This window comes from Pleurodeles waltl, chromosome 7, assembly GCF_031143425.1.
Source record: "Pleurodeles waltl isolate 20211129_DDA chromosome 7, aPleWal1.hap1.20221129, whole genome shotgun sequence".
In the NCBI taxonomy this organism is placed as follows: Eukaryota; Metazoa; Chordata; class Amphibia; order Caudata; family Salamandridae; genus Pleurodeles; species Pleurodeles waltl.
The window spans coordinates 539,560,449-539,585,266 of record NC_090446.1 but is presented as its reverse complement, the minus strand read 5'-3'; the positions used below and the strand labels follow the sequence as shown (position 1 = coordinate 539,585,266).

At 45.8% G+C, this 24,818-nt stretch overlaps 1 protein-coding gene across 4 annotated transcripts in view; it reads left to right on the top strand.

The window, feature by feature from the left end:
* LOC138304315 (transmembrane protease serine 9-like) overlaps positions 1–24,818 on the top strand; it is a 1,357,906-nt gene that overhangs the window by 1,245,879 nt on the left and 87,209 nt on the right. For all 4 annotated transcript variants that reach the window (XM_069244270.1, XM_069244271.1, XM_069244272.1 and 1 more), the window contains 2 exons: positions 8,075–8,324; positions 11,864–12,026. In XM_069244270.1, the coding sequence (XP_069100371.1) occupies positions 8,075–8,324; positions 11,864–12,026 (413 nt within the window). The remainder of the gene's footprint in view (positions 1–8,074; positions 8,325–11,863; positions 12,027–24,818) is intronic.

The following is a 24,818-nucleotide window of genomic DNA, read 5'->3' as shown; positions in this document are numbered from 1 at the left end:
GGGATCCACATCTGGCCATACCGATCCCACTTAGGGCAACACAAAAAAGTAAACAAAAAGTGATGGATGGGATGCTTAAATTTATTTAATTAATTTCAGCCACTGGTGATTACTTGTGGCCGCATCCCAGTCAATCATTATTTTGCACGCAATGCCACCTCAGTTTGGACCCGGCCACATGCAAATCAGTCTTTAACCTTCTCCAATGGGAACAATTCAGCCTGAACTGCCAGGCTGTACCTGAACTGGAAACACAAACACACCAGGACTGGTTTCGCCCTAGGTAGGGCTCATCAGGCAGGTACAGTTTGGTTCCAGTGACACCGTTTGCACGGGACCCACATCTGGGCATACTTGTCCCATTTAGGGTGGCACAATACATTTTACAAAAAAGTGATGGATGGAAAGCGATAATTAATCTCAGCCACTGGCAATTACTTGGAGCAGCATCCCAGTCCATTGTCATTTTTCACAACATGACACCTTAGTTTGGACCCAGCCATATGCAAATCAGTCTTGACCCTGTTTGAATTGGAATAGTCCAGCTCGAAGTGCTAGGGCAGGAGCTCTCTGAACTGGAACACAAGGATCCCAGGACCTCTTTCACCAAAGGTAGGGCTCAACAGCCAGCTATAACTTGGTTCCTGTGACGCTGTGTGCACTAGGACCCATGTCTGGGCATACCTGTCCCACTCAGGGTGACACAATAGAGTACACAAAAAGTGATGGATGGAGTACTTGAAATAATCTCAGAAACTGGTAATTACTCTGGACAGATCTAAGTCCACCGTTATTTTACCTATCAAGGCACTTCCGTGTCATAATAAATAGTGGCACAAGTAAACTGAGTTTGTGCAAAATGCAAATCAAAAGATCACTTATCAAAATATGTAAATGAAAATGTGCTGATGGAGGCACCCACATGAGCAAAGTGGTGATTCATGGAAACTGTTGAGTCCCCAGAGCTTTCTGTGCAAAACGAGCCTTTCCAGGACATCAGTCGATTTATTTTTCAGATCAGCTCATCCACACACCCAGCTAATGCTCTCATACTTTCCTAGTTCCCATCCATCATTCTTTTGCCCTCCAATTTACTGATCTCACTAATTCCTTACTAATTAATGAGGCCCAAGAAAATGAAGGGACCCACCAGGAACTGCTTGACTCAAACTCATTGTGTTAGGAACAATTCAGATGCAGCAACAGTGAAGAAAATCAGTGTTACTTATTGCAGTACTTTCCAACGTTTTTTGAACCTCAACCGAGTTTTTAGAACAACCAAATTTCGTGGCCTGTCTAGCCTTAATGGACATAATTTGGCCATTTTTTGTGTGTAACTAAAGCACTGCATGGTAGGCTCTGTCATTTATAGACAGATTATTTTCCATTAAAGTGGCTACTAAATTTGCACAGGCATATCGCATACTGATAAAACTATATTGCATGCAAATTCACTTTACTTTTCGTTCTCTAACTGCAAAGTGAAAGGAGTTTGTAAAAACAAATCTCCATTGTAAAAAAACATAAATAGCAATTTATAAGAAGACACAGCCTGACATTTATTTTACACACAAAAGGAGCAAGAGTTGCGTTCTACCACACAAGATAAATAAACACCAAATGGCAACAGGGCTCACAAAAATACGGAAAAAGGATACCTCGGGTATCCAAATAGAATTGGAATAGATTCCTCACCTACTGATAGTGGAATGCTTTATCATCAGTGCCTATCCACACCCTGGTATGAAGATACCACCAGGGCTGACTTAATCAAAATTAGGAGTTCCTAGATAAAGGGGGTAATTCCGACCCTGGCGGGCATGGACCGCCAGGGCCGGGGTTGGAGGAAGCACCGCCAACAGGCTGGCGGGGCTTCAGGGGCAATTCTGACCGCGGCGGTAAAGCTGCGGTCAGAAAAGGGAAACCGGCGGTTTCCCCCCGGTTTTCCCCTGCCCCAGTGAATCCTCCACGGCGGCTCTGCAAGCAGCGCCGCCATGGGGATTCCGACCCCCTTCCCGCCAACCTGTTTCTGGCGGTTTTCACCGCCAGAACCAGGCTGGCGGGAACAGGTGTCGTGGGGCCCCTGGCGGGACCCTGCAGTGCCCATGCCACTGGCATGGGCACTGCAGGGGCCCCCTAACAGGGCCCCATATTGATTTTCAGTGTCTGCCTAGCAGACACTGAAAATCGCGACGGGTGCAACTGCACCTGTTGCACCCCTTCAACTCCGCCAGCTCCATTCGGAGCCGGCTTCATTGTTGAAGGGGCTTTCCCGCTGGGCCGGCGGGCGGCCTTCTGGCGGTCGCCCGCCGGCCCAGCGGGAAAGTCAGAATGACCGCCGCGGTCATTTGACCGCGATACGGTCTTCTGGCGGTTCCCGCCAGGCGGGCGGCTTCCGCCGCCAGGCGGGCGGCTTCCGCCGCCCGCGGGAGTCACAATGACCCCCAAAGTATTTTGCTGGATAGAAGCAGGGCTCCATGAAGGAGGAAGACTGGTAAAATACCTCTCAGTATACCCAAAGGAAATTCCTTTTCTTTTAGAGTACGGAGGGTATAGGTAAAAACAAAAAGTGTTTTTTTGGGGGGAATAAGTGTACCCAAAAAAACTTTCATTACGGCAACATGTTTCAGCTGTCGCCAAGAGCCCGTCCTGGTCTGGGGCCTTTGTCAGAGCTGTCAAACTTTTTATGCCTGTCAATACATGTACTCCATGCATAGTTGTGAGGTCTAGTGCCTTCACCTGATCTAGATATGACTTCTCGATTGAAAGTACCCTATTATTTGGTGGTTCTGGAATCATGCATGTGTGGTGGGGGGGTGCCATCCTGTTATCAAACATTTGTCAAGGTAAGCTCGTCACTGCCACTCTTACCTAGAGGAACTGCTGCAGACCACCATGGCGGTAAACTTAAATGACGTTTTTTATCCTTTGTCCTTATTTTTCCGAGCCTAGTTGCCATAGCCTGACAATTACCTTCTGTATTTGAAGTGCACTAAATGTGACAAGATAAACGCAGAATTTAAAGGCATCTTTATTTATTGCTTGAACTTTGGAAACCCACCAGTGAATCTCGAACCACAGTTTGGGAACACTGACTTATTGTAATGAGAAAACTGGTAGTTCTCGTTTGCAGTCCCTTCCCTTAGACCAGGGGTCTTAAAACTGAGGGGTGGGGCCCCCAAGTGGGCCTCAAGTGATCCCAAGGGGGGTGCCAGGCTCTGGCCAAAAAAAGCATAATGCAGATAATAGTGCTTTCTTGTAAGCAGAAAATAATTTATTGCATTTTTAAAAAGGTAACAGAACTTAACTTAAATGTTTAAATAAGTCTAGACAAATTTAGACATTGCCAACTTATTACAATACTTGTGAAAAATTCGGAGGGAGCCAGCGATTTGTTTTTCACCTGGGGTGTAGAGTTGAAAAAGTTTGAAAACCACTGCCTTAGACAGTTGTTACATTCTATCCTTCCACTAGGAATTTCACAAGAATAGAAATTCCGTCCCTGAGTGCCAGGAAGAAGCCCAGTTATAGTCCTTCCCAGTAAAGAGCTTTTATTAGGAACATGGTACTGATGTAACTCGTGGGGAGAACAAACTCCAGGTGGTCATGAAACCTTATAGAGTACCAAACACGTGAGCAGGGCTTGATCTGTAGCATCATGACCTGTTCCCTAAAGAGGAAATAGTGTAAAACCTCCATGTCCCACTTGAGGGCCAAGCAGAGTTTCTCAGTGGTGGTGCACGATAAAGTATAGGGCTACAATATCCTACTGTGGTAACAATGGAGAGTGCAGTCCATCCTCGAACTCCTAGAAGAACGCGGCTTCGGTGGCTCTGGCCAACTGTAGTGGATGATTGTCTCACCCCATCATTTCTGCTACAAGATACGGTATGGGACACTGCACACCGACAGACCCACATGGAATTAATACCACCAGAGACCTGGTAAGAGTGTGGTGACGGTCCTTTCACATTGCATTGTGGCCAACAGTTAAATATGAACCAGGATGGGATTATCTTAAAAATTCGAAAAATATGTTCTGAAAGGAACATACAGGAAATAAAACTTCTATATTTTTTTGTACGAAGTCCTTTGTTGGAGCAAACCGTGGAAATATTACATAACAAAATCATAATTCGCATGTTTTAATTAGACTCCTGTACACTGGGTTAACGGGACTTGTTCTACTTCCACACCCTTAAATTAGCCTGGGGAATATAGGGCCAGATGTAGGAACGAAAAAATTAGCGACTCGCAATTTGCGAGTAAGCGCGACTCGCAAATTGCGTGTCGCTAATAGAAATGCAGGAAGATTGTCAGTGTACAAATTGCGACTCGCACCCGGAGTCGCAACGCAGAGAGCGAGTCCGCTGTTTGCGAGGTCGCTTTTTGCGACCGCGCAAAAAACGAACTCGCAATTTGCGAGTGGGTGTCGCAAATTGCGAGTACCATGTAAATTGATTGCAGGTGCTGCAGAACACTCCAGAAACCACTCCAGAAAACTCTGGAAACACTTCCTGGCACATGATGATGACATCACAGCCAGGAAGTTAACTAATACACCTGGGAGGAGGGAGGACCACACCCATTTTAAACTGCTGAACTGCACACAGGAGGAACAGCAGCTGCAATGGAAGAAACTCCTAGAAAAAGAAAACTAAAATTCTCAGAGAAGGAGCTGGAGGTGCTAACCGACGAATGCTGTCAGCACTATGATGAACTATTTGGAAAGGCAGCTCTCAATGTGCCAGAAGCCACCAAAAGACAACTCTGGGAGGAGATCCAGGAAAAAATCAACTCCCTGGGGGTGAGCCACAGGAGTGTGGAAGAGATTAAAAAATGGTGGTATGACCTCCGCTCCCGGACCAAGGAGAGGGTGGCTGAAAGGCTCCGGGAGATGAGAGGCACAGGAGGGGGACCATCATCAGTACCACCACCCACACCCCTGGAAGAAAGGGTGGAGGAGACCCTGGAGCAGGAGGCAGTGTCAGGATTTGGAGACCTGGACACCTCAGAGCCCACTACATCAACTGGTGAGTACCATGTGATATGCCTGTACCCCTATCAATGCCATACCCCCACCCACCATGTACACAGGGGCATGCTTAACCAAGATAGCTCCATTTCAGGGCTGCAAACACCAGAATGATGCATTATGGGAAATGTAGTCAAGTAGGCAGTTCATAGGCACATGTTTATTAGGAAGTGTGCAACAGATAGTAGACACTGACAGTTTGTTCCCCATGTCCCACAGGTCTCCCACAAGACACCACCACAACCCACAGCAGCCAGCCCCATGAGGACAGCACAGGAGCCGCCACCACTCCCACCTGCATGACCAACACCATCCCTGTTATGTCCACACCAGCTGCAACTGTGTTCCAGGAGGCTGCGCCAGCAACAGGCAGGAGTGGCACAGTTGAGCACACAGGGCAGCCACCGCTGCTCAGGCGACGCAGGTACAGGAGATCAGGGCTGCAGGCTGCGTCCGGCCGTCAACCGACCACCAACAGTGAGGCACAGCTGCTGCGTGGTCAGCGCCTGCAAAACAATATATTAGGGCGGATTAGTGGTGTGCTGCACCGCTTTGTCAGAAATAACGAGGCCAGCATGCAGCATCTAAATTCCAGAATTGACGTTATTGCCACAAACACTGGGGACCTAGCCCTGTCCATGAGGGATCTGGTGGCAGGACTACTGGCACAGGGCGAGGGTGGGCGGCGCAGGGACCGTCAGCTCCTACAGAGACTTGATAGGATGGCCACATCAATCGGCAGACTGGCTGTGAGCACCACTGGCCTGTCGAGACGGACAGTTGGCCTCCAGGTCGAAATGGGCCATTTTGCTGGAGATGTGGCTAGGGGCCTGGGCCGTATCACACACGTGATTGACTTAATGGAGGCACGGCATCTGTCCAGGGGCACAGGGGACACACCCCAGGACAGCGAGGAGGGCTCTACAGTGAGCAGTGTCTCTGCCAGTGACACTAGGGTGCTCCGGAGTGGGAGTACCAGGCAGAGCACTGCAGAACCACCAGGGACCAGCCAGGCTGGCAGGGGCCGCCGAAGGACATAGACATAACCCTGTCCCTGATGATGTGGCACATGACATCAATGTGCCCCATGCATGGTTTGCATTTAGATGACCATGAACAGTTATTATTTGTAAATAGTTGAATTTCTGCACAAATTAAATAGTTTTTTTGTACCACTTAACAAATGGAGTCTTTGGTCAATAGGTGAGTATGGTTGAAGTTGACACGTACCTTCCAAAGTATTGGTTTGCGATGTGTTCCCGTCTCAGTCTGCCTTGATTAGCTATACTCCGATCCCCATGATGGCGATGTGGTTGCTCTTGCTCTTCATCCTCAGGATCTGGGTCTGCAGGGGTGAGAGGTAGCCCACGTCGGGTGGCTATATTGTGAAGGATGGCGCATGCGACAACAATTTTGAATGCTGTAATGGGGGTATACTGGAGGGCACCTCCACTGCGGTGGAGGCATCTGAATCTTGCTTTCAGTAATCCAAAGGTGCGTTCGATAAGGTTCCTGGTCCTCTTATGTGCATTGTTGTATCGCCTCTCACATTCATTGCTGGGTGTTAAGAACGGAGTCATAATCCATGGCCGTAGAGCATATGCACTGTCACCTATTGGGCACACTGTACTACACTGTTAGAAAGTCCTGGTTGGTATGCACAGTGACCTGTCTGTATGTCTACAAGGTGTATGCAGCTCTACCTAGGAGGTATCCGTCTCCAAATTCCCCACGTTCCAGGCGTTGGTGTATTCCACTGTGCCTAAAAATGTAGGAGTCATGGGTACTGCCTGGAAACTTAGCTACAATGTCAGTGATGACATAATGGGCGTCACAAACAACCTGAATATTGAGTGATTGGGTACACTTTCTGTTACGGAAAAGATGTTCCAGGTTTGCAGGGGGGCATATTTGAATATGTGTCCCATCTACACACCCTATGACATGGGGAAAGTTGGCAATCCGGTAAAAGTCCAGCTTGGTGCTGTTGATTTCTGCCTCATTCCTGGGTAGGTATATGAAGTGAGACATGTGTGTGAGTATGGCATCTAGGAAGGCCCTGAGGAACCTTGACACTGCACTTTGAGATACCCCACCTGCCACAGCAATGACCCCCTGATAGCTCCCTGAGGCCAAGAGGTGCAGTGAGCATAGCACTTGCACATGCGTAGGGATGGCGCAGCCGCGCAGAGTCTGGTGTTCTAGCTGTGGTTTTAGTAAATCAATTAATTCTAGTATGGCTGCGCTGCTACGGCGGTATTTATCGTATATCTCTTCCTCAGTTTGCTGAAAAAGAGTCTGCCTTGTTCTATATATCTTCTCCTGTCTGTGGCCCCTCCTCCTCCTCTGCTGGGCTGCGTGGACTCTCCTCCTCACTGCTATCAGGTATATCTCCGCCATCCTGAGTGACCCAGATGCCTTCTGGGTCTCCTTTTATACTTTGGTTATGGTTACCACCTGCTCTGAGTTAGTGGTAAATTGCAAGTGCAAAATGGGCTTTTTGCGACTAGTCGCAATTTGCGAGTTGCAATTGCATATGGTTTGCAACTCGCAAATTGCGACTTGCTATTTGCGGGTCGCAAAATGAAGTCGCACATTTTGCGAGTCGCTAACGGCTCGCATCGCTTTTTGCAAGTCGGAAATGGGGTTTTTGCATCCCATTTCCGATTCTGCACAGTCGCAAATAGCGATTCGGGCCATTTGCAACTCGCAAAACTTTGCTACATCTGGCCCATACTGACTTCTTTATCTACGGATATTTTGATCAGAATTATAAAACTCTACACTTTGGTAACAATTTATGGTGCGTCGAGCCCATTGTTTTTTTTCAAATGAGCTTTCTATGTGTCCTAATTGCCTTTTAAGTGATGAGATGGCCAAATGAGCTGAACATAATTTGCCAATCTGTGGATGTTCCCAAAAGTACCTGGAATAGAATGAGCTATTTGTGTCTGTCAGTAATTTACAGTAACCCACTCTTGATTAGGTCATACAAATTATTGGCCATGTAAGAAAATGTATTTTTTGTTTGCGTTGTAGGGTGACTCAGGAGGACCTATGGTGTGCAAGTTCGGAAGTACGTGGCTCCTGGCGGGAATCGTGAGCTGGGGCGAAGGATGTGCCCGACCTAATTATCCTGGTGTGTACACCCGCGTGGCAGTCTACGAGGACTGGATCAGGAAACACGTGCCCGGAGTTGGCTCAGTTGTGATAAACGACACATCCCAGCTAACCAACAGCACAGTGCCACCCCCGCAGAGTTCTACTCAAAACATTTCCCAGCCGGGAGGTAATCCTGCAATAAAATGGTGGAGAGTCTTTGGGCAAAACTTTTTGGTGAAACATCACTGAATACTTAATGCATGCAGAGTGGATGAGGGACTTTTCATGCACAGCACATAATACAAAAGTGCTCTAAGTCCTTTGGATAGATCACATTGTAGACCTTCTGATCGCTCTGCCATTGATAGCGCACAGAGGGCTTGTGTCCATTGTACAAGTGTATGCCTCATACTCTGCTCACACCGGGGCACGTCAGCGCTTCTCGGCCAATCAGATGGAAGTTTAGGCTCCCTCTCGTCAATCTTTGACCACGCTGAAAAGATTATTCCGAGGAGAGTTAATTGTATTTCAAGCACTGCATTGGTTTGACAGGATATGTGAAATGCAGAAGAGGGGGCTTGTATGGGATGGTGTGTCAATCAATCAGTCCGCATTTATATACCGCTGCTTCTCACTTCAGTGGGCATCCAGGCGCTGTGGTGCTGTATCAGTTGAAGAGACAGGTATTGAGTCCCTTTTTGAAGTGGGCCAGTGAGGGTGAGGTACGGAAGTGGAGGGGGATTTTGTTCCAAGACTTGGCAGCGAGGTAGGAGGAGGAGCGACCTCCTGTGCAGCAGCGTTGGATGCATGATAACTGGGTGAGGGCTTGGTGAGAGGCGCAGAGGTTTCTGGGGGATCGGTGGAAATTCAGGCAGCGGTTCGTGTCGCACTCTGTGAACGCAAGGCCTAATGAAGAGACAGTCAGAATCCGTGTCCAACGGGTTGGATTTTTCATGTGTTGTGGGTAAAGGAGCCTAGGGGTGGGCATTAAACTAGTGCAGCAAGACATTCACAACATTTTAAAAAGTCACCGTGCCTAAACTCACGCCTGCTCAGTGCTAGAATACCCTCCCAGATGATAGCGCATTCTACAAATCTGCACAACATAGCATGAAAGTATGGTATGTTTTTATTTACAGTAGTAAACAAAAATGGTTTTAAAGAAGAGGGTATGATTTTTGTGGCTGCTGAAACTGTCAGACCGGTAAAGTGCTGACTTTTGGGGAACATCTGCTCTTTCACTCACAAATACCTGCACACAAACACAGAGGAACATAATACGCACAGACATACTTAGCGACACAGGGACACACATGCATGCACTAACATACATTTTTCTCAGAGAAGTACCACCAAGTGCTGTCTGCAAATGCACTCAATAGTGAGAGTACAAACCAAGAATTCTTTGAAGGGTGCTACTGCACATGAGGCATCACTGCTGACTCTGCTGGTGAAGTGCCACAAGTACATATGACACAGCCTCTGTTAGCCATACACAAATCTCATTCATATGCACACATGTTCATACATCCTCAAAGACCACGTTCCCACTGACACACATGGCAGCTCTGTCAAAGTGCCCCTAGTAAAAATAGTTTTTTCAAGCCATGCTATCTAAGCTGGGCGTTGGGGTGTCTGGTAAGAATGCACGAGCTGCTTAGCGGTCTTTAGCTCACAATGGTTTTCACTGATCAGAAGTATCTTTTGCTACTGAAAAGGCTGGAGACCCCTGCTCTAGCCACTTTGTGGTGAGCAATGTGTGGGCAACAGGGAGGGGGGACGTGCCTGGCGCTCCCACTCTCACCGCAGTTGCACACCATTCATGGCACCCAACAGACAACTGGGAGGGTGCACAGTCTACCTCCAGTATTGCAATAAACCCAAGAGACCGTGACCCCTGTGCAGGCCTCCTCCGGATGCCGCAATTGACCCTTTGGCTGCTCTGGGGCTTCCTTTTACTCATGACTGTATCTTGGATACCGTACCGTAGAGGAGACTGTGGCTGTGGGAGGGTCTTTGGGGGTAGGAACAAGGTCCTCAGTGCCCAACAGTGGTCCACCCATTCCTCATTAAGAGACAGAGGCCCTCATTCTGACCCTGGCGGTCAAAGACCGCCAGGGCGGAGGACCGCGGGAGCACCGCCGACAGGCCGGCGGTGCTCCAATGGGGATTCCAACCGCGGCGGTAAAGCCGCGGTCGGACCGGCACCACTGGCGGGCTCCCGCCAGTGTACCGCCGCCCCATTGAATCCTCCACGGCGGCGCAGCTTGCTGCACCGCCGCGGGGATTCCGACCCCCCCTACCGCCATCCAGATCCCGGCGGTCCGACCGCCGGGATCCGGATGGCGGTAGGGGGGGTCGCGGGGCCCCTGGGGGCCCCTGCAGTGCCCATGCCACTGGCATGGGCATTGCAGGGGCCCCCGTAAGAGGGCCCCTACATGTATTTCACTGTCTGCTGCGCAGACAGTGAAATACGCGACGGGTGCAACTGCACCCGTCGCACAGCTTCCACTCCGCCGGCTCGATTCCGAGCCGGCTTCATCGTGGAAGCCTCTTTCCCGCTGGCCTGGCGGGCGGTCTGAAGGCGACCGCCCGCCAGCCCAGCGGGAAAGTCAGAATTACCGCCGCGGTCTTTCGACCGCGGAACGGTAACCTGACGGCGGGACTTTGGCGGGCGGCCTCCGCCGCCCGCCAAGGTCAGAATGAGGGCCAGAGTGCCCCGGGCTGAAAAAGGGTGGGACCTAGGCAGGTTGTTCATCACTGTCTCATTTACACAAAGTGTAATGTTGGTAAATTAAAAACCTTAACAATTGATATTAAAAATATCTAAAATTAAATATAAAGTAAAATATCAAAGAATAAATTAAAATGAGCGAGCAAAGAAAACAGTAAAACACAGAAGAAAAAATAAGAAATAATAAACCAAAGGCAAAACAACACAGGAGAGAAAAGGAAAAAATAGAAAAGGGAAAAAGCAACTGCTTTAGAAATTAGAAAATTCCAAAAAATACCTGAAAAGAAATTAAAAAGAAAGTAAAAGAAATAGAAAACAAAAGAACAGGGAAAATGAAAGTTAAGCAAGAAAAAAACGGTACAAAAGACAATATTGACCAAAAGACGAAAGAAACACAGAAAATGAAGAAACAAAAGGGAGGAATAAAATGAAGGAAATAAAGTGCAAAATAAAGAAAAATGCCATTACATTAGAACAGTTGAAGGATGTGTTCATTCGGCTCTGCAAGACAAAGAATAAGCATAAGCTAAAGTGGCACAGCTGAGATGTAAGAGCAGTACATTTATTTGGTTTGTAACCTCTTCCTTTTAGTGCTGCTGGGCTGGTACAACCGGTATGGTATATACCCACATTAATCTACACCTTCCAAGTTAACAGCGGCATCAGAGTAAAAAAATCTGATAAAAACAATTTTTTCGAATTCTGCATGTGAAGGAAATTACTGAAGAAAATAAAGATGACATGGTATCTACTCATCCAGTATGGTACCAGAATATCGTCTGAAATAAGTATCCTGTCCTAAATATTATTTACAAAAACATTGCACCATTGGTGTTAACAATAAAAAATCTACACCCATTGGGGCAGTATTTTTTTAAACCGTATTTAGACTACTCTATTTATGTCCGATGATATTTCTATAGATGATATTCTGACATACAACCCAACGTCACTGCTAGTTTCTAACTTATCCTTTCTTTCTTTGCCTGCAGTTTGTGGGAGACCCACCATTGTTAGCCGGATCACCGGTGGACAGGCTGCCCAGGAAGGTGAATGGCCATGGCAAGCCAGCATCCAAGCATACGGCAGCCACATATGCGGGGGAACCCTGATCAGTGATCAATGGGTGTTGTCTGCTGCAAGCTGTGTCCAAGAGTAAGTCGGTCACTTGTTCACCTCCTGAAATATATTTTGAGCTCTCCTAAAAAGAAACCTAAGTAGAGATGACCAACACTGTCAGTTGGAGCTCAGGTGCCTGAACCTCAAAGGATTGAAAGCTTCATGTAGGGACCAGGCATCGTCTGACGAAAGGTTGAGAGTGTTCCTCCCCATGCCTAAATATTGCTCTGTCAATGTTGGTATTTCTGTTCACGGTATGCAGGACCCATTGTTTGAGTACATGGAGACCCTCAGAGTGTACAGACATCACAGGGTTGGTTTTGTAGTGTTTTGCAGAAATTGCGGTTGAGTAAAAGATAACCATTATTCATACAAACCTCTGGCACTTTATGCTTATCAATGAAATAACTATTTTTGGGATGTAGGAGGAGTTCCAAACCCGAGAGATCGTTCTGAGAAAGCTACTTCACTTACAGTGGTTTGAATAAAAAGGCATTCATATTCCTGAGAACCTTTCTAAGTTTTCCCAGTATTTAGAACCATTCCACACGTTTCCAAGTACTAACCTTGCAGTTCAAATCTAACAAGATCGTTGTTTCCACACTTCTTATCCACAGTCAACCATTCATTGCAGCAATATGTTGGTTAACCAAAGACCCAGTGCAGAGATTCCGCCCCAAGTGCGGAGATTCCGTCCGAGTGCGGACATAAAGATGCTACCCATAATTTATGTTTGGGAACACCGAAAAGTCGTAAATTTAGGCTTTTGGTCTAATCTTAGAACAAAGGTCTAAGTTTACCTTTGTGAATCATGCCCAATATGTGTATCTTAAATATTTAATCAGTCTTTTAAAGCTAAAAGCATCCTTTCTATTTTTGCATGTAAAACAGGATCCAATAAACTGCGACAGAATTATAGATCTACTCTATACCTACTCCTTGAACATAACCCAGAATTAGTCTTGAAACTATTAAGGTTTGTTTCCAAATATAACTTAAATCTTTAGAATACTTCTCTATGCTCAACTTGTGTTTCGAAGCACCCTTTTAAAAAAAAACAATCAATTTCAATGGTTATCACATATTCTGGCAGTAGGATCCTAGATGTAGCAACATCTTTTCTCGATTGCCTAGGAAGGGTGCAGCGAAATACAAGGAAACATGTATCTGATAACTTCAAGATGGCATCAGCGAATACCAAAAAATGAGAGAGTTCAGCGTATTTACAGGAATGGTTGCATGCATTCACACACTATGGCGTAGCGTCCCCTCCAAAGACAGAAATTCTTTGAACAAGGTAAGCCAACATTTGCAGACCACTGCCAGCCAGCCCTTCTACAGAAAAACCTTAGCACAAGTGAGCATGCAGTATTGTGCTCATCATGTAGTGGAAATTAAGCCACAGATCATCACTCCAGGTCATCTGGGCTACAGCAAATGGAGTTAACCCCTCTCTACTAGATACAGTACCATGACTGTTTGAAAGATTTCCCGGTTTGACTGATCATGTATGTAAATGTTTATATCACCTTTACAATCGAAAGCCAAACTGGGCAGCTGAGCAAATGCAGTAAATGTTATGGTATTAACATGAAGGTTTTCAGTAAATTTCAGTCTTGAGAAAAGAGTCCTCATTAGACTATTAAAAAGCATTTCATAGTTGGGGCCCATTGTAGCTAATCCTCTTCACCAGATCAGCTATGGGCGTGGGTGCTGATGGAGTAGCCCAGTGTCACATTGCCTGAGTGTTTGGGAAGCCTAATATTTCATACCTGTATTCTGCAGGTAGATGGCGCTATCTGTGCAAAGACATCTGTGCGCAATGGACATACTTACAATGTAAACTCTTCTACTGTTATCCAGTGAAGACTGCATCAGTCTTCACAGTCGCTGTCTCTTCTTTGTAGTCACATTCATGGATTCACTCCAGCATTAAGTAGTTTCTTTTTTCTTTTTTACTGGTATGCAGAGATTAACTGTTTCTTTGGTGCTTCTTTGAGTCCACCACTGATTCCATCACAATTTTACCTGTCTGGAATTGGTAATAAACAATCCTCCTAAGGTGTCATGTTGGTGGAAGACAGAGTTGTGAAAATAAATGTGGCCTATGTGGATCTGTTGGGAGTTCTGCATGGGAAAGGGCAACAGTATATGTAATATATCCTCACCTCCTGAATAATTGCAACTTTATGAACTGATCAATTTTGTCTCAGAAACTATTGGTTCAACATTTGGACAGTGTAATGGGCACTAAGCTAGGTCCTTGGTGATGCGACAGCAAGGAATAGGAAGAAAAACAAGCTGTGACACTATTGTCACAGAACAGATGTGAAAGAGCTATAAACATGTATTCTAAATTTTTAACCTTGCATAAATATCCTTGTTCAAATGCACCCACTATCACAAGCACGTTTTCCAATATCGATTAGGGCTGGTAAATTATTTCAAATGCAGCTTATCATTTCTGCAGGAAGATTTTTAGGTAAAGTAAAATAGTCAGAAGGCTATATCGTGGAGTCAGTGCTGTTGCAAAATATGTTTTTGCAGTCTATGTTTTCACAAGCATCTGTGGTGGCTGTTTACAGAAGCAACGATCTCGCATAACAAAATCATTTTATGTCACATTAGCTAAGGAAGGGCACAGGAAAGTTTTATGAGAATATACATTCTAGCAGTACCTTAAAGGGACCAGGGCTTCAGGCTCCAACATTATTTCATTTGTTTCTTTAAGAAATTCCACAAATCATGGTCATCTTAATTAGCTCTCGTTGAGTAAATGTCAAAGGGCCTGATTACAACTTTGGAGGAGGTTTTAATCCGTCCCAAATGTGACGTATATACCACCAGCCGTATTACGAGTTCCATAGGATATAATGGACTCGTAATACGGCTGGTGGTATATCCGTCACTTTACCGTCACTTTTGGGACGGATTAACACCTCCTCCAAAGTTGTAATCAGGCCCAAAGAACCTTAGAAAACACAACTTCCAGTATTGCTTGACATAAAAGGAGAGGCATCAGGTACTAAATGATGAAGACCAGGGCCCAGATTTACTAAGGGCTTGTGTTTCCTTTGAAGTCCTTAAGTCACATTTACTAAGCCAGACATAGCCATCTTGAGTGGTTCTGCATGGTTTAGTAAATCTTGAGTAAAGTGGGGCAGCGCAAGTCACATTGGGAAGATGTTCCATGGAAGGAGTGTGGGCATTCCAATGCTTCTAGCCATGGATTTTGGCACATTCCCGAATTTACTAAGAATAGTAAACCTGAGAATGCATAAAAGTGCTACGCCATTCTAACAGTGGTGTAACGAGGAGAAATATGTTTATTTCTCCTCGTTATTTCCTCTTTCTGCATGTGCTGCATTCTGCAGTGCATGTTGAAAGAGGCACATGCCTCAAGGATTGTTTTGGTACAGGAAGGTATCCCCTTCCTGCACAAAACAATACTGCTTGTAACACAGGCACCCTTGCCCCATGGTGCATGGGCACCTGCATTGGCGCTAGACGAGCACTCAGCGTGCCGGCGAAGTGAGAGAACAGGAATGCACTATAGCTTAGTAAATTTTGCATATTTCTGCTCTCTCCATTTGACGCAGCGCAGCATGTTGTCTTGCTACATTGCTTTGCATCAAATGTTAGTAAATCAGTCCCCAGGCCTATGTTCCATTATGCTTGCATAATTCGCACAATTTAAAGTCACTCAAAATATCATAAATTATGCCAGCGCACAATTTCACACAGGTTTTGACACAGTGGATTGATCTGAGAAAAAAAGTCTATTAAGAAACACCATCATGCAAAAAATATTTTAGGGGAGACATTTCTGCATCGAATCACTCCTCTTGCTGTGTCTCAGGTGACTTTTGAATGTGAGATACACCTTTACATTAAATTTTCACTTCAGATCCTTTTGCCTAATGTATGCGTTATTTTGTTTATTTTGAGTAATTTTCCTGCCATTTCATATTGAGTCATGGGTGGTGCAGTGGCATTCTTGTCGGGAGAGAGTGGTTAATTAAGTGAGCTGTCACCAGAGGCACAAGTCTTCAACCAGTAGCCCGTAGTTCATACATACTAATAAGAAACATCTGCTTTTCTTGGTAACATGCTTGGATTCTTTACAAGCATTTGTCCTCGCAAATAGGAATTGCCGAGGGGAGAAGGACACTAACCTGAAAATGAATTAAGCACTGTATTGGCTGGTGAATTTATGTTCATATTTCTTGTCCACAGTGGTTCAAAGATGGAAAAAGCAATGACCAGTCAAGGGTGGAACGGGCGGCCAACAGAAACCCTCTGTTGTATAACATTTGCCACATGGTCAGTGTAGGTCGATGTGGGCAGTCATAATCAGGCTATATCTCTTTTTGCCACCAGGGTGACCCCTCCCACCATATGTTTCCCCTCTGGTGTCGCTCAGGTCATCCAAGATTCCCAGTAAAGCACTCTTCGGTGTTAGCGTGATTTGCTATTCTAGTACTCAGAATAAAGTATTGTCAACCCTGTTCAAGTAGTGATCAATAAGGGGACTCAACCAAGTCATGTGATAGAAATCTGTGTCAGTTTGGTGGCAGCATGGACAGATGAAGGTTGCCGTCTGACATGCTAGCCATAGGCATTTGGACTTAAGATATGGCACACTAAGGTAGCTAATTCGACTTATCCAGGGGTTGGGAGGAGATCGCCAATTTGCGGGTGGCCATGCATGCCTCGCACCAGTCAGTGCCTGTGAGAGGGCCAACCCAATCCTCCTACTTGCTTCCAAAGGGGGTAGTAGGTAAGGGGCATTGAGTATTAAGGTTTGGTATATTTGGGAAACCCCTTTCCCTCCAAGAGTCCTCATAAAGAGTTTGGTGTCTAAGGAGCTGTAGTCGGGCAGGGCCACCAATTCTGTTTTGTAGTATGGGAGCACGTGTCAGAGCTGGATGTATTTATAAAATTAAGTTCTAGAGAGATGAAACTATGGGCCATGGAAAGGCTGGCAGTGACGGGGACTCGGGTGCCCCTGGGGGCCCCTGCACTGCCCAGGCACTTGGCATGGGCAGTGCGAGGGCCCCCAGGCACAGCCCCATCGCGCATTTCACTGCCCGAATTACGGGAAGTGAAATGCGCGACAGGTGCTGCTGCACCCGCTGCACATCAACATTGCTGCCGGCTCTATTATGAGCCGGCGGCAATATTGATGTGACTTTTCCACTGGGCCAGTGGATGGAAACACTGTTACCGTCCGCTGGCCCAGTGGAAAAGTCATAATAGGGAGCCACATATACTGCTAGCACTGGCGATATAGTGCCACCTGCGGCTTCGGCGTACTTCTTGTAAGACCGCCGAAGTCGTAATGAGGGCCTATTTCTGTAATTCCTAAAAGGAGCTTCAACCACCTCTTCACCATACATCTCCAAGAGTGGAAATCCAGATTCTGTCCTATTTGGCGAACCCCTTAAGCTGCAGGGTGTGGCTGAGGAAGCATCCATGCAATATGGGAATCTGGAGGGTCAGTCTTATCTCTTCCCATTATTGAGACTTCTCAGTGGTTTGCCGGATCATTCCAGCCTCCGCACAACCAGTCATAAATCACTAGGAGGTGGACAGATCGGTAGTACAGTTGTATGTCCACTATAACCATCCAACCAACATATGTCTCTAGTCTGCATTTGGCCATGGACATGGGGAGGAGGGGTTTGGCCCTTAGGAAGAAATGGATAGCTTCAGTTAGTTTTGAAAAACAGATGTTGAGGATTTTTAAAGGAAAATTTTGGAGGGTGTATCGGGATCAGTGGACTATCATCATTCTAAATAGGGAGATACTCAGCGGTAGTGAGGCCCAGTGTATGAGATCTGTTTTTATCTTATTGACTAAAGAGCTGAGGATCAGGCTTCAAAAGAGCTCGGATTCAATATTCATCAAAACCCCCAAGTATTTAAAACTGATCCATTGGATCAGTATATCTCATTGCCAGAAAACTGAGGCCGCGTCTCTGTGTAATGGGGCTAGAAGGGAATTTGCTCTATTAAATCGGAGTCCCAATGCTTCCTCATAAAGGGCTAGCAGACACAGGCAACGGGGTCCCCCAATTGGTGGAGGTTTGTTAAATACAGCAGGATATTATCAGCATGTAGGGCAATCCTATTTTCGAAACTGTCCCCCAAATCCCAGCCCATGATTTGGGCATTGCAGTGGATCTGTCTAGCTAGTGGTTCAATGGCAAGTGTGAAAAGGAGTGGACAGGGAGCGTGCAAACCTGGTGGGTTCCACTTTGGATTGGATAGGGCTCAGACAAGATCTCTGTTGACCTGCGCTTGCGCTGTCCGATGAGCAAAGATGTGCAGCACATCTAAGCAAAAGTGAGGGCCCATGCTGATGTGGTCGAGGACTCCGTCCAGGCAGGTCAGTTCTATAGATTCAAATGCCTTCTCAAAGTCCAAGATTAGCAAGGAGCATAGGTTTCGATGTTCTCAGGCACGTGCCCGTCTAACACAGTGTTGAATACCACGACCGGGCATGAATCCTCATTGGTCAGGGTAGGCAAATGTTTCCAGAACTGGAGTGAATCTAGGGGAAGGGAGCTTCACAGTGATATTAAGTTCTGTATTTAACAGGGAAATGTGGCGGAAGACTTCACACCTGGAATTGGGTTTGGTGTAAGTCCATCTCTGCAGAAAAGGCCCCAGTGCTGCATGCCTCTTGGTATACCACTAGTAGATGTGGGGCCAGTAGATCTTGATACTTCTTGTAATATTCGGAGATGAATCCATCTGGTTCGGGATCCTTCCAGTATTTAGTACTATTTTATGTATTTAATGCTGTTATTGCCCCCTCCTCTTCTTCAATAATGGGTCGGCCTCCAGCGCCATGCTCAACATTTTGGATAGTAAGGGGAGGGGGATTTCCACCACAAGTGGAGCATGTAGTTTAATCAAAGAACGTAGGCATTTTGCATATATAGATCTCTGTAGTAGGCCACAAATCTACCTTGGGAATCTCGCAATGTAGGAATCACCCGGGATGCCAGGTTTCTGGTAGCCAGCCAGTAGAGTAGTTTCCCATTTTTGTTGCCATATTCATATACACTCTGTGTTGCGCTCTAGCAGTGGCGGGCTTCCTCCAGGGTCAGGTGTCATTAGGAAGCACTTGCATGTGCCAGTCTGTGGCAAAATTTGTCCTCAGACAAAGTCTGAATCTCCATCTAGATGGTTTGGTCCCCAGCTCTGTGATCACTCGACTATTGGCATTTTCACATCATCTGACATATGATTTTGCCAATCCTCATACGGTGGCCTCCCAGAGTGAGGAAATGGAATCCACAGAGCCTTGGTTAGTTTCAAAATAAGCGGTAATCTCTGTGCATAGGAAGCCCACACATTGAGGGTCTGTGAGGTGCCATGCGTTAAGGCACCCTGTAGGTCGTGGACCCGAGTGTAGCACAACATATTGAATAGTGTGAGGGGAGTGGTCAGATATGCCACAGGGAGGGGTTTGGTGGCTAGAACCTGTAGGGAGTCTAGTACAAAGAGCAGGAGTAAACCAATGTGAGGGCTGGTTTTATGGGTGGTCGTTGTGTGGCTATTACTGCTCCTCCTGGGTTCCTGATCCTCCAAATATCGCAAAGCAGACCTATGTGTTTAATAGAAAATGTACATTGCCGCTCTATGCTGACAAATGGATTATCCTTACTTGGACACAGGGTGCTCTTCAGCCCGTACTCAGAACCTTGCAATACTACTGCACAAAAAAACAAACTAAAGTTAAACCCCACCAAACAGAATATAATTTTTGGGGACCTCAGACAAAAATATATTCAAGAGAAGCACTCTGAGGTGATGCCCCTTTGCAAAATCACAAACCTTCAAGTTATTGGGGAAACTACTTCAGATACCATCATCTAGAAACCTCACATGCAGAAAGTGACCAGTAAAACAGAGGAAACAGCCAGAGCAATACCTTGTTTTGCATGCAAGTTTGAGTATAGCATTAACCTAAGCCTAATGCAAATTGTACAGGGCTAGTTAGGAAGCACTGCTGTGGTTCTGACATCTACGATGTTAATTCCAACACTTTATGCCATAATAGATTACAGGGCGCGGCTTTTGCACTGGTGGCGCCTGGTGCGACCAATTTTTTTTGCATCCCCTATGACCTCCTCCTCAGACTCCCGCACTACCACCTTGCAAAAGAGCCCCATGTCACTCCGTAGCTCCTCTCACATACATTCCATTTGTTTTCAAGCGCTGGTAAAGGCTGGATTAACTAATGCACTCAGCTCTCCACATAAAATATAGATCTGTTCTTTGCAGCAAGCAAATTAACCCTCTGAGCTATTTTATGGCGAGTCAAAAGTGTCACTACACAAAACTCCAATCCCTCTCCCTAGCAGGAAGATTAATCAAAAAAGTTACCTTAACATGTTTATTGTTGCCTAAAGCTGGACTCAAGGAACTCTGCAGCAGATGCTTTTAAATCGTAAATTATTGCTAAACACAACACCCCGCATCCCTCCCAAGGCCAATGCCCCCACCCCTTTCTAGGTCAGCACCAAACAGCATGAAAGGAACGACGCTCCGTAAAATCATGTCCTACGCCGTTATCTTATTCAAACGTTGCGGGTCTGAAACCCATTCATAATGGCCGTTTATGAATGAGTAGAATACAAGCTTTGATGGATATGCCAATATGTTAAAAAAAAAAATGTGTACACGTATGGAATTGTATTATTCACTGGCCTAATTGTATACATTGACAAAAGATAGCCAGGAAATATACACAATGGATGACAGGGAAAGGAGATCTTCTCACGTTGTGTGGTCTAGGAATACCATAGTTAAAATAGCATTTTACTTGAATAACTCGAATATAATTTAGGAAAATATCTCTCAGCTTGGTGTTCATAATAGGAAATCCACACCCAACGGGATGATGTTTTTAAATGATATTTAGCCACGATATATATGTCAGACGATATTTCCGTACATTATATTCTGGCATACAAACTGTCACATTGGTTTTAGCCCAATAATTGTAATTTTTTAAAACATCTTTAAGAGATCTTCCCTTTCTTTGTTTATACAAATACACCTGATTCTGCGACTGATGTTGTTTGGATGGAAAACTCTATAAATCTAAAGGAGTCTGCTTTTTTCTCCATTCCACCAGCCTGTTCAAACTGCACCTGCATTCACAAAGTTTAACAGAGTTTTCAAAAGAGTGAAGTATTCTTAAAATAAGAAGACAAAGTACACTTGTATAAAAGTAAACAGAGACCTGGAGTACAAAGAATGTATTATTATAAAAATACATTTTTATTTATGTTGTTTAATAGCGTATGTTCTTTTAACTTAATTTGCTATATTATCAATCCTTTTCTTACATACCTCAATATCTTAGTAAAAAGGTGCTAACAAAGAAAGGCAGACTCCCATCATAAAAAAATGACAATAGCCTGAGATCCAGGATTTCTACGTAACGGCTGCAGTGAATAGCAGTGAATATAATGACAGACTTATTCGAGATACAAAGAACAGAATTAGTGGTGAAAATAGGGGGCTTCTGAGAGGAGAGACAAAAAGATGAAAATAAGCCAAGGGTACCAGCAAACAAATGTACATTCTCTCCTGAACACCACACTCCACAAATTGTTGGACTGCAGGAGTTCAGCTCATAGACACAACTGGTCAATGTACTGGCAAAGGGCACTCAGAGGCTTCTGGAAGCAATAGAGAGTGCCTGACCTTATTCCATTACCACTGCACCCCACAAGAAAGTCTCAATCTAGAGCTAGAAAGCTCTGAAAAAGCAGTCATTGACTGGCAAAGGAAAAAGACTGCCAGGAAATGTCAGAGTAGAAAAAAATGACAAAACTACCACATATGTTCCAATGTATTATTTCGGCAGCATAACCACTTGGCTAGGTCCTCTCTATCGTGAACGTCTCACACTTTACCTTGCGGTTCGATTGCCCCATTACGATTGTGGTGGAGCTGCGACAGTCAAACAGCTGACGCCGCCAGGGGGCCCGTGCACTGGCATCAGCAGTGCAGGGGCCCCCATGCACAAACCTATCACGCATTTCACTGCCGGAATTACTGGCAGTGAAATGCGCGACGGGTGCTGCTGCACTCGACGCACCACAACATTGCCACCAGCTCAATTACGAGCCACCGTCAATGTTGTGGTGAGTGTTCCGCTGTTTTCACCATCTGACCCAGCTGAACACTCCTAATATGGCGTCAAAAGTCCTCCATTACTGGTAGTCTTTTGCCTGCAGCGGCTTCGGCGGTCCTGTGAAAGGACCGCCAAAGTCATAATGAGGGCCTTAATGTGCTGTTTCAATTTTTGTTGTGTTTACATTTAAACACTACTTGTCTCCTAAAATCAATTATTTGAGTAGACAATCAGCTTATTGCAGTTACCATTTGTATTTTGAGTCTTGCAGCTGTGTATACCTCATATCTTCCAGTCCCTCAAGGAGCCTTCGACTTCTTGACTTGTGCTACCACTAGGGGTCAGGTGTTGAAAGGGGTAATACTCGGCCCAGTTACTTGGGACCCATAGTAGGTTAGGCTCTGAGACAGCAGGAGTAAACGGCCACAACCCCCACAGTTGGGCCCCAAGTAACCCCTGCTTGCTCCATGGCCATTTGAAAGGCGTTCTGACACCCCCCATTAAATTATCTTTTACCTTTCATTATATTTTTACTTTCCCAACTTCTCCACCTCTCCACATACCAGCCTCGCGTTTCCCACATAATCACTGGTTCAGCCACTTTCATTATCACAAAATTTTACAATCCTGGTCGCTGTCAGTGCTCCTCCCCAGTGTTGAGCTTGTGTACTGATGCATCATATTGTGTCTCCGCACTCATGCTCAGCACCTTCCAAAGTAGCTGGGAAGCTCTTGTGTCCAGCTGGTCCTCCCTGTGGTGCACCCCCTTCAGCCCGCTGCCTAGTCACTCTGTCCCGCTCTGTCACACGGTCCCCGGATCCTAACGTGCCCCCTCAGGTGGATACTGAGCTGTGAATGCAGCAAAGGGGTTGACATGGTATACAAGGGAGGGAGAAGGTGCTGTGTAAGCCACAGGCTTGGGGGCTTCACTGAGGGCTAGGATAGGGGCAAAGGTGGCCCCCAGTATGGCCTGACGCCCCCCGGGGTTGAGTAGAGCTTAAGTAGAGTTAGTGCTGATGGCTATAAACATCTTAGAATCTCTTCCCTTAAGACAACTATAAGCTCAGATAAAAGCTAGGTATGTTCAGGGCAAATACCCGGACTACATTTTAAGAATTCAAGCCTAGGAGCCCGAAACCAAGTGTCCTCATTTGCGATAGAAAGTAAGGAGTCCAGGCGGGAAAAAACGGAACGTGAATGAGTCTGAGAATCCCCTCTTCCGGGTCCATAGCCTCTTCCAACATTTTGTAGGAGTTTCGTACTTTCTTTGTTTTTCCATCTTAATCATTAGACACGAGGGTCCCCAAACATTTGAGCTGCTTATATTGCTCTAGGAAGCTCCTCATGCCACGTCTCAAAAGGCTTCCACATCTCTATCCTTTTTTAGAATGACTACAGCAATCCAGCCTACTGATACACTAAACTAATATTACCCAATCCATGTACTGGCAGTGCAGTTGACACCCATTTCATGCATATCTCCCTCTGTGCATTTAAGACCAATAAAAATAAGAGCGAGGACAGTTTCATCTGTAATATTTTACTAGGCCCTACACCATCTAAGATGCCAAAAATAACCAGTGCAACGCTTACCTTAATTTGTCTTTCCATTATGTCTGATACAGCCTTACCCAGTTTCTGCCATAAGAGTTGGATAGCGGGACACTGCCAGACAAAAGTGGACATCATTTGTCTCCTCCAGACCGCCTTTAGGACAACACCTTATCTCTTGATCTCCCAGATTTGATAGCTTCTTTGCAGTCCAGTACACCCTATGCGCTGTAAATGAATGAATACTCCTGAGGGGTGCAGATTTTACTGAGGCCCAAAGAGTAGACATAGGTACTTGCCATAAGTGTATTAATTCCAGCGCTGACAGGTCCCTCTTCTATACTTCATTTGGCACTATAAACTCTCCTTCATCACCTTGCACCAGCATCCAATACCACTTTGACACCTCCCTTTTTTGGGTGGACAACCTTGTAATTTTCCTTTTCCATTCCACATTTCCTTCCCCATCTTTACCCAGTCCACGTACCCAACAAGCCAACTAACAGAATTTAAATTTGGATAACCTATTGTCTGTGATCCAAGTTAGTGTTTCCCATGACACCAGGTGCCCCCCCTCGGTATGCCCAGACACAGGCCCCTTGCTCACTGTGCCACTAGATTAAAGCTAGCCTGGCTGATGAAGGGTGGTACCCTTAAACCGGTCCCAGGATGCTTGTTTCCAGTCCAGGGAGGATCTGGCCTGGCAGTTCGGGCTGAACTATTCCCATGGGTAAGAGGGTCAAAACTGATTTGCATATGGCTGGGTCTAAACTGGGGTGGCATGGTGAGCAAAAGAATGATAGATTAAATCCAGATCTGTGATTGGGGGTGAGTGTTTCAAAAGTTTCATCACTTCGTCCATCATATTTTTCTGTTGTTAAAGTTGCCCTAAGTGGGAAGGGTATGCCCAGATGTGGGTCCCGTCCTCACTGTGCCACTGGATTTAAGCTAGCCTGTCTGATGAAGGGTGATACCCTAAGATTGGTTCCAGGATGCTTGTTTCCGGTCGAGGGAGGACCTGGTCTGGCAGTTTGGGGTGGACGGTTCCCACAGAGAAGAGGATCAAGACTGATTTGCATACGCTGTGTTTAAACTGGATTGGAATGTTGAGCAAA